This window comes from Heptranchias perlo, chromosome 16 (assembly GCF_035084215.1).
Source record: "Heptranchias perlo isolate sHepPer1 chromosome 16, sHepPer1.hap1, whole genome shotgun sequence".
NCBI lineage: Eukaryota > Metazoa > Chordata > Chondrichthyes > Hexanchiformes > Hexanchidae > Heptranchias > Heptranchias perlo.
In genome coordinates this window covers 26,183,774-26,196,375 of record NC_090340.1, presented here as the reverse complement: position 1 = coordinate 26,196,375, position 12,602 = coordinate 26,183,774, and the positions used below count along the sequence as shown (strand labels likewise).

Genomic DNA, 12,602 nt, shown 5'->3' with positions numbered 1-12,602 from the left:
CCTTAGCTCCCCACCCTGACTTGTAATAAATGTTGACAAATATATGTATCATAATATGGTGCTGACTCCTTCATAAAGTGAGTCAGACTGCTGAGTTATAGCATATTCCCGTACACAAAATAACAGACAAGGTTTAAGAGCAAAGCCAAACAAGACTTTTTTTTCTGGCTCAGAGTCAGACTGAACCGTAACTAAAAGGCTCTATACAAGACGACGCTTGTCTGGTTTTGTACTGTCCATCTCCAAGGAATCTCGCAAACAGATAAAGAACTAAAGCATTAGGTGCAGCTGAAATCCAGGTGCTTTTAAGTTTGATACTTCGACAGTTCAGGTTGCAGGAGACTGACATCCGTGCCTTGACTCCCCGCGTTTACGCGCTAAACCAGTTTCCTTATGCCATTGGCAGATTCGTAGGCCACCCCCAAAAAATGGAGTCTGTTTTAGCAATGCAAACATGGGGAGCTGGTGCACGGACGTCAGTCTCGCCTGACTCAAACCAAACGGAAAAGGATCTTTACATTTCAAAACTTGGAGTTGTGGCAGCCTGTAGACAACTTTCTTTAACAAAAATTCTCAAAACAGTAATACCTTTACTAACAGTAAATTGATGTGCTGATGAGGAGTAAAAGTGGCCAAGGGCAATTAGGGATGGGCAATAAATGCCGGCCTCGCCACTGACGCCCACATCCCATGAACGGATAAAAAAAAACTTTCATACTGGTATTAGTGGGGTGTTTACACTTCCAGCTCCCAAAGTGCAGACCTTGCCAGTGGACAACCCAACGTAAACCCGGCAGATTTGCTAAAACGGGCGCCTAAGGAAAGCCGGTAAAAAAAAAGGGACTTCTTGGCTGCAGGTGGCTCTTTGAGAAGCGATGCACAAACATTCCACTAATGCCGATAAAAAAGCGGAATAATGCAACGATTCTCTCATGAAAGATGTCCCAACAGCAAGTTACTCTTTGTCTGAACTGTAAGCAAACTGAAGTAGCGATTGATGAATTGCAAGATATATCGTAGTGACTCAAACAAGGTAAAGCTGGGATCTCAGAAACACTAACTCCAGAAAACATCAGGAGTAGAATGTCAAATTGTTATATATAGGGTTGCCAACCCTCCAGGATTGCCCTGGAGTCTCCAGGAATTAAAGATAATCTCCTGGACACTGCTGCGAGCAACCCAGGGAAAAAAAAAAAATCATAGGGCCATTAAAAAGGTTTTTTTATAGTAAAATTTCATTAAACATTTTTGTTGATTAGTTATAAAAGTACTGGTAATGGGGGAGAAAAAGGCTGTTTGACTGGGGAGGGCAGTTGGAGGCAGGAGATCATGTGATGAAACCTCCAGGAACGCATCCAGAGTTGGCAACCCAAGTTGTTATATACCGTACTAGCACACTGAACCTTTCATTGCCTTGAAACTCTGGCCTGTCCACATCACTTAGGAGGTACGAAGCATTGTTTCAAGCCACAGGATAATTCTAGTGAGGCTCTTTGTTTCATGAACCAGAATTCTGTTGGAGGCCTCGCATGAAAAACAAGAGATCAAATCCATCATGAACAGAAAAATATCATTTTGCCTTGAAAAATAAACAAAGCCCGGAGGTTTGGAGACTGCCCTCCTCCTGCCCAAAGTAAAACAAGTGTCGCTGTGAGCTGTGTTTATTCCATCTCCCATCGTTGAGTGTTTTGCTGGGATGTGGCCACCTAAAAGTAAATAAAGTTCTGTTGCTGGTGATTCAGGTGCTGTGTTAATGCTGCCTCTGGCCCTACTTGACTGGGTACCACAAATTAAATATACAAGGCTAAATCACAGGGTCAGACAGTGGAAAACAAAGTATGCTGTAACAAAACACATTAGTGAATAGTAAACAGGGGACACTTTAGAAATTCACTTCTATCACTCACTCCCCCCTCGGGCGAGTAAATAGGGAATTCAGTTGCACTTCCTCCCTGTGATTTTCCATCCATTAAAGAGAGTTGGAGCACTCATTTCTGAATCAGAAGGTTATGGGTTCAAGCCCCACTCAGAGACTTAAGCACATAATCCAGCTGACACTCCAGTGCAGCACTGTCAGAGGTGCCATCTTTCAGATGAGATGTTAAACCGAGGTCCCTTCTGCCCTCTTCGGTTGACGTAAAAGATCTCATTCGATGAGGAGCAGGGTTGTTTTCCAGGTGTCCTGGCCACCATTTATTCCCTCAGCCAACATTACTAAAAATAAGATTATCTGGTCATTGTCTCATCGCTGTTTGTGGGATCTTGCTGTGTGCAAATTGGCTGCCATGTTTCCTACATTACAACAGTGACTACACTTCAAAAAGGTACTTCATTGGCTGTAAATTGCTTTTGGACATCCTGAGGACATGAAAGGCGCTTTTTAAATGCAAGTACTTTCTGTTAAAATCATGGAGGTGAGTGCCCAAAATCTCGATATGCACTCCCGATGGACAGAGTCCCACCTCTGAATTTGAAAAATTTACCCACATATCTTTGCTACTATGTAAATTTAATAAAATGTTAGCCTTGGTACAAACACCAAGGATAAGTTGATTCTGTTAGACCTCACTTCATCAGGGAGAGGAAAAAAAAAATCATGGTCAGATCATCAATCCGGCCACTTATTCAGACAGAACCCCAAAGTCAATATTCCTGCTGGATAGGAAAATGGCAGCAGTGCACCAATCATTAGCATCAGACCCAAGTTTTCACCCCCATTAGAAGGTGCGCCACGAAGGGAAAGATCTGCATGGGACCACGAAGCATGGACAGCGTGGCCCTGAATTTCCACGGGGTTGTCGTGATCTTCTGCTACAACTTCAATAGATCAGCAAAACTCCTGAAGAAAAAAGGAGTAAATGGCAGGAAACAGTCATTTCTCTGGAGGATCCATCAATCCCTCGCTGAATTTATAGTGCTGAAATTCAGGGCCATTGCGATTTCAGCAACACCTGCAAGCTCGAGTACTGGAACACCAGCACTCAGAGCTTTCAGTACCATTCAGTCTGCGTTCAGCTGACTTTAGCTAACTGGAGACCCAGCAACACTGATCCGTTTTCGGAGCGGTTTTAGATTGGCTTGCCCCTCTTCGAAATTTGAAAAATTGGGGCTACAAGTCTGCTGCCAAGATTTAGTAGTGTGAATGCACTAGTCTCCCTGAACCCAAATTGAAATAAGGCCAATATAAAAACAGCTTTAAAATGGCCCTCATATAACTTCTCTGGGGCTGAACTGATTCTCCCAATTGAAGCCTCCCACCCCCAAGATGAACATTTAACTTACATGAAGCTAATTCTTTGCCTCATGGCAAAATTTGCCTGTTGAGGGTAATCCAGTTCAAATCAAGTCAATTGAGGGTGGGATTTAAACTCCTGTGATGGGAGCCCAGTGCTCCACAGCTAAAGTCACCGTGTCAGGTTACTCTGAACCCCAATGGTTTCTCCTTCGTATATTGAAATCTTTCCGTTTCAAGCACAATGTAGTAAGGAGTCAATGCCCGATCTGTCACAACCGTTTCATGAGCAGTACGCACACCAAAACTATACTGTCAGAGGTAACCCTCTGCGTGTGGAGATCTGGCTACATTGTCAACTCTTTCCTCCTACCAAATTGATAGATTTAAGTCCTTATGAGGCATACGAACATCAAACCAGTTCTGAATCATCCTGATCCACACTACTGATTTACTGAATGGATTCTGGACACAGCAACACATTCCATCCCTTCTACTCAGAAGCATTCAGTAACAGTCTGACATTTCACAACCGCATGCCTGTATGAACAGCTCACTACGCAGCTTTCAAACAAAAACACTTTTACCACAATGCTTGATGCTCCAGTGCTCTCTTCCCAATAATCTATCCACCCATTTTCACATCAGTCTCATTCATTTCAAATCAACCAATCTGCAAGCTTCGCCTCCACAGACCGATAGGAAACAGAAATCAAAGTAAATCGACCGTGTCAGTAAATAATCATTTTTAAAATGAAACAAACAACGGGGTAGAGGGGGAAAAAAAAAGAGAAGGTGGACCAGTATCTGAATGTTCAGAGTTTGACTCCAAACCAGAAAGTGTTGGAGTTTAATTCGAAACAAGCTTGGGGAGAAAAAAATGGAAAACCTTTGGAGAAGCGATGCTGACACAGATTCAAACAGGAGGCAATATCTTTCATGTGGCATGTATTTCAAGGGATAGAAGCCAAGAGATGCAAAGTACCTTTCAGGCTATATAGATACAAGGAATGGCAATTATCCATCTGTTGGTTTAAAATATGTGCAATATATAATTTGCAGCTGCCACAGAGAGGTCGTCTGCTTAAGGAAAATGGCAGAGTATGAAATCAACAGAAGAAGAACAAGTATCAACTCACATTTTACCTAGCACAGGGATGTTATCTATTTATTGGTACAAGATAAGCTAATGAAGTACTGGAATTGCAGACATTCACATAATCTATTATAAACAATGCTCACCTTGTAACCTTTTCTTTTTTTCTCTCGGTACACTGGAGGTACTGCCTTTTCCATTGGAAAGATCTATAAATGAGCTGAGTTTCCAATACCATATACTCTCCATCACAAAGACCACCTACTTCCACTTGTGTACCATCACCCACCTCACCCCAGCCTATCTGCTCAGCCTTTGTCACCTCCAGACTTGATCGTTCCAATACTCTTCTGGCCAGACTCTCATCCTCCGTCGCACATCCAAAACTCTGCTGTCTATATCCTAACCCGCACCAAGTCCCACTCACCCATCACCCCTGTCTTGTTGGCTCCTGATTCCCCAATGCCTCAAATATAAAATTTGCATCCTTGTGTTTAAATCCCTTCATGGCCCCATCCATCCCTACTTCTGTAACCTTCTCCAGCCCCACAATCCCCTCCAATTGAACTTTCCATTCCTCTGCCTGTGGCCTCTTTTAAATCGCTCCCGCCCTTCACCCCACCACTGGTGGATATGGCGTAAGCCATCTCGGCCCTACATTCTGGAATTTCCTTCCTGAATTCCTCCTCCTCTCCATCTCCAACTTAAATTGCCCCTCGTCGACCGAGCTTTTGGTCACCTCTACTAATATCATCTTCTTTGGCTTGGTGTCCATTTTTGTCTCTATTATGCCTCTGTAAAGGACCTTGTGATGTTTTTTCTACAGTAAAGGCGGTGTACAAGTGCAAGTTGCTGTTATTATTATTACTGCTACACAAGATGCAATCACAATAAACCTTTAATTCATGCATGACTGCTGCTCTGTGCAACGATTTTTATGGACACTTTATCATTAAACATAATAAACCCACCTTCCTTTCAATAATTCAATAAATATAAAAAGGCCCAAGGATCAATTTTTTAAAATTAAGTCTGTTAAAAATACATGCAGCAGGCACTAAAATGAGAACACCAAACAGGATTACCGTGAGGTCCTGCTCAAAAAATATGAAAGCAATTTGGTTCCCCAATTCCCCTGTCCCTTTTGTTATGACTAGCCTGGTATCAGAGACGGCAGTAATCACAGTTTCACAGAAACTAGTAACAAAAATAGCTTAATTCCAAGATTTCTGGTATGTTGAGATTTTGGGTAATGATATATAGACTGTCCCATTCCTGGAAGCTATACAATCTTTCTGTTCTATTTACAAGCCCATAATTCCTTGAGAGAAGACAAAGCACCAACTTGTTTCACTAATAAGATATACAGATATACACATACAGATATGGAAAAAACATTTACACAGACTAGGGCTCTCCTGCCTCAAGAGTGGAGGCAGGATTGTCTCACTAATAGGCCATAGAGAAAACAAACTAATAAGCACAATATATGTGAATCTAGGGCATTAGCACCTCAGCTTTCAACTCACTTTAGCCCAAGTTTACTGAATTAGGTTAGGTAACTGCGGATTGTTCTGGAATCTATCTGCAGTTAACAACAAGCACAGTTACTCCTGGCTGCAGGGAACATAAAAATCTGTCCCAGCTTGTACCTGGCAGTAGTGGGCGTGTTTGATTTTGCAACTTGCTATCTAACAAGGTAGGGTTTGGCATCAAACACGTATTCCTATCAGCCTGAGGCAGAGAATCGTAAGGATATAAAACCACAGGCTGCTGTGCATCTTATGTTACCGCTCTCGAGTCATTCCAATACTACTTGAGGGAAAAGCAAGTAGCCTAAGGCGCTCACCCGATGTCAATGGTACAGCGGCACACATTTTTAATCACCAAGGATCATGGCTTACTTTGTTAGTTGATGAACACCAGTAACTAAAAGGCACTTTTTACACTACAAGAGTGCAGTCGATTACAGACACACAGGTCTCCCTCCATTGGCTGCACTTGAGTGTAAACAAACCCAGGTCGCAGGAACCAACAGCACGGTGTGGGTCCATCACTCGGCCATAGTGATAAGGAACCCAATTATAGTGATATAAACAAGTGGAGCTAGTCCCGCATGTTTGCCCCTGTGGGTCTCTATAAAAGTGGAGCCCCGTGCATCTATGGAGACTGGTTTCCAAGTCCGAATGAGGGAGAACGGCATATAGACATAGCTCTTCCAAAACTGAATGCAGGATAAAAATGCCTTTATACAGGTGCTCAGGCTATTTGGCTCCATCAGAGATGTGGAGTTCACCTGCTTTATAGGAACATAGGAACAGGGGTCGGCCATTCAGCCCTCAAGTCTGTTCCTCCATTCCATTAGGTCATGGCTGATCTGTGCCCCACCTCTGCCTCATATCCCTTGATACCCTTGCCCAGCAAAAATCTGTCGATCTCTGCCCTGAAAATTTTAATTGTCCCAGCAGCCACAACAACAACATGCTTTTATATAGTGCCTTTAATGTAGAAAAATGTCCCAAGGCGCTTTATAGAGGCGTTAGCAAACAAAATTTGACACCGAGCCACACAAGGAAATGTTAGAACAGGTGACCAAAAGCTTGGTCAAAGAGGTAGGTTTTAAGGAGGGCCTCTAAAGGAGGAGAGAGAGAGATAGAGAGGCAGAGAGGTTTAGGGAGAGAAGTCAAGACCTGAGGGTCTAGGCAGCTGAAGGCACGGCGGCCAATGGTGGAGGGATTAAAATCGGCGATGCACAAGAGGTCAGAATTGGAGGAGCGCAGAGATCTCGGAGGGTTGTAGGGCTGGAGGAGGTTAGAGACAGAGAGGAGCGAGGCCAAGGAGGGGCTGGAAAACAAGGATGAGAATTTTAAAATCGAAGCATTGCCAGACCGGGAGCCAATGTAGGTCAGCGAACACAGGGGTGATGGGTGAATGGGACTTGGTGCCAGTTAGGATACGGGCGGCAGAGTTTTGGACGAGTTCAAGTTTATGAAGGGTGGAAGATGGGAGACCGGCCAAGAGAGCATTGGAATAGTTTAGGCTAGAGGTAACAAAGGCATGGATGAGGGTTTCAGCAGCCGATGACTGAGGCAGGGGCAGACATAGCCTTTTGAGGAGATAATTCCACATTTCCACCACCCTTTCAGTGAAAAAAATGCTTCCTGATTTCACTCCTGAATGGCCTAGCTTTCTACACTCGGGAATAAAAGCCAAGTTGATTTAACCCTTTAAGTGCCAGTATGATTAGGGTAAATCTACACTATTATAAAGTGTCGCCTGTGGCACACTATGAACATAAGTGCCTCAGGACTTACTAACTAAATTCTAGCTTTGTATTCATTCCAAAAAAGTAAAGCTACATTCATATCTATGGGCTCCCCTCAGTTGCCCAGTGAGTTTATCCAGTGAGTTGCTGTGCCATTCAGATCAAGAAGGTCCACGATCAATTCCTAATATATGCCATTTTCACTTATCTGAGCCAGGCTGGCAGGTAGGGCCGCTGCCACTGGCCCATCAGCGCTCCTGGGTTTAGGGAGAGGAAAATCAGCCAGGGTTTCTCTTCCTTCTCAATATTTGTCCTGGCCAATATTTATCCCTCAACCAGATTATCTGGTCATTATCTCATTGCTGTTTGAGGGACCTTACTGTACACAATTTGGCCACCGCGTTTCCCGACATTACAACAGTGACTACACTTCAAAAAGTACTTCATTGGCTGTAAAGCGCTTTGGGACTTTGTGAAAGGCACTATATCAATGCAAGTCCTTTCTTTTTCATCATTATCTCAGCTCCTGCTGGAAGTGGACATTAGGGGACGAAAGGTCATTGACCTGAAACGTTAACCCTGTTTCTTTCTCCACAGATGCTGCCTGACTTGCTGAGTATTTCCAGCATTTTCTGTTTTTATTTCAGATTTCCAGCATCTGCAGTATTTTACATTTGATTAGGCGAGGGCAGCTTTGTCCTTGGCTATGGCTACCCCCACAGTTGAATAGGCCACCAACACTCACTGTCAATATGCACATAATGGCTACTTGGACAAGATACCAGAAGACAATTGACAACAATGGAACTGTAAGGAACCCCAGTAAGGAGTCAACACGTTCAGGGGTGGGGAAAAGAGATTTTTTTTAAAAAAGTTGCATTTGCTCTATAATCAACCGCACCTGATAAAACACTGTATATTGTTCTACTAATATTCTTTACATAGGGAAGCTTTCTCTTTTTAAAATTTACATTTCTGGCAAACTTGTACATTAGAAGTTGTAAAAAGAGAAGAAAAACCCAGTTAGATCTGCGTAGCACACACACAGGCTTAAATTACACCCACTCTACTCAGTTCACCTTGACTGTAGTCTGACACCTGCCTTTTGTAATTCGTCAGCTGGGGATGAGCTGTGATTTCTCGCCCTCCAGGCACAAAACTCACACCACCGTCACACCAATACGCACGCCAGATCCCACGACCTTCCCCTGCGGTTATCTGTGACTACCTTCACATAGATATGCCGAGGTTTGGAATCATTCACACCCTTCTTTTCCCCTCAAAAAGGCAAACAACTTACAAAACTGTTCTTTCTCAGCTGCTTCACATAACCATGAGATCCTAACCAAACGAGAAGTACATCGCTCCAGGCATGTGGACCATGTACTAAAGCACTTTACTATCAAGTAATACGATTAATTCAACTCGTTAGAATAAACTTTGTAGCAAAACAGATAGACTTGAAAATCTACTGCGTCTCTGACTTCCAAGAACTGAATATTGTACTTAAAGTAACCGCACCATTTCAACATTTAGTTACTTTCTTTAACAGACTGCTTTACCGGCGAATGTTGACTGTTCTCTTTGATTATCAATGGAACAAGGACACTTTTCATTAGTACGGACAGATCTGAGTTGACCTTATTGACATGTTGTAGAGCAAGAACAGGACAAACTCTTGTAAATCAGGCCCCGACTTTTCAAACAGAAAGCCCCCTCAAAAGGTAGAAGCAGACCCTGGTTATGCTCAGATCACTCCGTTTGGCTCTGTAATTTAAAGAGAGCTACAGCAGCAGGAGGACAAATAGTCTCTACAATCTCCACAGACGTTCTCTGACCCAGTGAGCACCTTCCTTCAGACAACGGCACAGCCCAGCAACACAAGAGAAAAGGGTTACAATCCCAACCCTTTCAGACACTGCATCAGCATTCACTAAGCACTGAAGGGGTCACATATACTGTACACACTTACCAAGTAGTTCATCATTGATGTTTTTTTTTTGTTCCGTGATATAAAAACCACTCCAGGTCCCCCAGCCCCTGAAAATAAAGCTCCTTTACCGCTCTCCTGTAGCGTGTGTTTTAAGTTTAATACATCATCCAGTAGTGTGACCTCACTTGTGTGGCATGAGGTGCTGGGAGCTGCCTTGCGAGTACACTGACTGGGAGTGAATGCTCGTTAGGTAATCTTATACTTTCCCCACAGCACTCAGACAGACTCCCAAGGTCCCTGGCTGCAACACGATTGGTCACAGTCAGCCTTTTCATGTAAATGAGCTTCCACTTAAAACACTATTACAAGAGGGCTCTGCCACTGAATGGCGCTGCGTAGAACAAACCCACTGCACAAAGGGAAAAAGGAGGGCACTTTTTAAGAAGACAGTGTTCCCTGTTTTATGACCTACAGATAGGATTTGAGGAGGCTGTACGGTATGATATTTAAAGAGACTGCATCCCATTTTTATTCTACTTTCATTACAACTCAACACCTTTAATGTTTTGCTCCTACCCAAGAGACCATTCTTCATACACGTGCAGTGACAGTGCCTGCCAGCTATTCAACTATACAGACATCACAGGTGAGCCTGATCTTACCTTCACCCAATATTCACACTTTCTAACAAAGGTCACTGGATGGTGGCCGGAAGCAGGAACCCTGGCTGTGTTTTTTTTTAAAACCATCCCTATTCCAGGGACACTGGTTAATTTTCCTGGTCTGCAAAGTTTGGGCTCACCGTTTAGGCTCATACATGAAAAATGGCTGCTGAAGGATGACCAGTGCTTGGTGGTAGCACACCATGTATTACCTTTACCCACTGAGAAGTCAGGAGTTTTCTCTTTCTCTTCTGCTGTTCCGTTCCTTGATTCTCTCAGAACCCCTCCCTTCCATTTCACTCCCTTCTATCACTGCCCAGTTCTTGAGATAGTCGCACCTTTTCTTTTGCCAATTTTCTTCTCTCCTCCCCTGACGACATTGAAGTGCTGCATTACTGTTCCACAAACACTGGTCATCTTTTACTACCTCACCCAAGCAGCCATTTTTCATGTGCGAGCCTAAACAGTGAGTTATTCGACTTGGGAGTTTCACTGCTTGAACTCCTTTCCTCGTCTGTCAGCTACATAAATTCACTTCCAGCAGGTGTGACTGGACAGTGATCAGGACAGGGTAATCTGGCTCATTTTTCCCACCCCTGGAGCATTGAAGTACCAACTGTGGCAACCACTACTTCCACCCCAACTGAGACCAACTAACTCAGCATAGACCAGGCATTGAACCTGGGACCTTCAGATCTATAAGGCTTCCCAACGGAGCCTTCAATAGAGCCTTGGTGAACGCCACTTAGTTTATTCCATAGTTCTCTGATCCCACTCCTTCATTCTGTGCTGTTGATCGACTGTCCCTCATAATCCATCCTTTGCCTCTTATCTTCCTCGTGTCTCATATTCCGCACCCCCCATCCTGGCTCCCTGATCTGCCTTCCAGTCCTTCTCACTTTGTCTACACTGTTTCTACTTTCACTCTTGACAGCTGGGAGTGCCTTCCCTCCAGTACTGTTCCATAACTCTCTTCCCATGAAAGTGAGAGGAAGATCAAACAGACATATTTATGAGCCAGTTTAGGTAGGAAAGAAATAAGGGGTGCACTGGGATAGAAGCCCATTGTTTTTAAGATACCATATTTAGAATCAAAACTCCTTAAAGTATGAAAATTCTGAGGTATGGGAATATTTAAGTTGTATGATTGGGACTGACCATGCATTTAATTTTATTGCCAATTTGGAGCTAATCTGAACCCTCCTGTACACAGACTCAGTATGTAATATAATATAAATGGTACAAACTGTCCCTGACCACAGCAGAAGCAATACCAATCAAAAATGCATCGTGACAGCTCACATGGCCTGTTCTGTCACAATTTTGTGTGATACCGAGAAAGTGAACTGACAGTCTTCTGAATACATAGTATGTCAGAACGCTGATAAGACCAAGTCGTCAGACTTCACATCCCCTTGGGTTTCAGCAGCTCACAGTCCGGTTTCTTTCGCCAGTCCAACACTCCATTGCTCCAGCTAATATTTAAAAATGCCTTGACAGATGCACTGGACTAGAACTTGGAAATAATGACCATTGGTGACACACTGTGAACTGCCTCATAAACTGTAGAGTTTAAGGTGAAACGTACACTAAATAAGCACCATTTGCAAATCCTTTTATTGGCATCTCTACTACTGTATAACCACCTCACTTTCTTGCTGTAAAACTTTACTTGAGTTTTCTTATTGGTTGCAGTTGGTCCCTGAGAATTTAATTTTATGGATTCTTTTTAAAGCACAGGCTCTACTTGTCCTACACAGGAAACAAATAGCAAGCAGGAGCTGGGTGGGCTCTACCTGCCACTCTTTAGTGAAAAGGTATCATCTAGACTGAGGCCCCGTCTGCCCTCTCAGATGGACGCAAATGATCCCATGGCACTATTTCGAAGAAGAGCAAGGGAGTTTTCCTGCTGTCTTGGCAAATATTTATCCCTCAACCAACATCACTAAAATGGATTATCTGGTCATTTATCTCATTGCTGTTTGTGGGACCTTGCTGTGCGCTAACTGGCTGCCGCGTTTCCTACATTACAACAGTGACTACACTTCAAAAGTACTTCATTGGTTGTAAATTGCTTAAGGATGTCATGAGGTTGAAAAGGTGCTATATAAATGTAAGTCTTTCTTTTTAGAGGTATATGGACAGTAGCACTAGCATCTCCAGCCAACTGGAACTGTGGCACGAACAGAATGTCACAAGCACTGGCTTTGGAAATTCCCATCTGCTCTTTTCCTGTTATTTTCCCATACAATAGTAGACTGTACTACTGATCTATGAATGAATAAAAATTGCATCCCACTTAATTTACGGATACACCTAATGAAAAGAGAATGAGCCCATCCACAGAAACAACAAAATGAACACGCCACCACCACCCCCCACCCCCAATTAAATTAAGCACACAAATCAAATTT

The 12,602-nt window shown here is 43.3% G+C and overlaps 1 protein-coding gene across 3 annotated transcripts in view; it reads right to left on the bottom strand.

Annotated features, from left to right (window-relative positions):
• The window catches only part of bcar1 (BCAR1 scaffold protein, Cas family member), a 244,899-nt gene that overhangs the window by 91,942 nt on the left and 140,355 nt on the right, over positions 1 to 12,602 (bottom strand). The window contains exon 1 of one of the 3 annotated variants that reach the window (XM_067997855.1): positions 9,566 to 9,745. The exons of the other annotated variants lie outside the window; for them this stretch is intronic. Within the exon in view, the coding sequence (XP_067853956.1) occupies positions 9,566 to 9,580 (15 nt within the window). The 5' untranslated portion in view covers positions 9,581 to 9,745. Of the gene's footprint in view, positions 1 to 9,565; positions 9,746 to 12,602 lie in introns of those variants that run through there. 3 annotated transcript variants of the gene reach the window in all.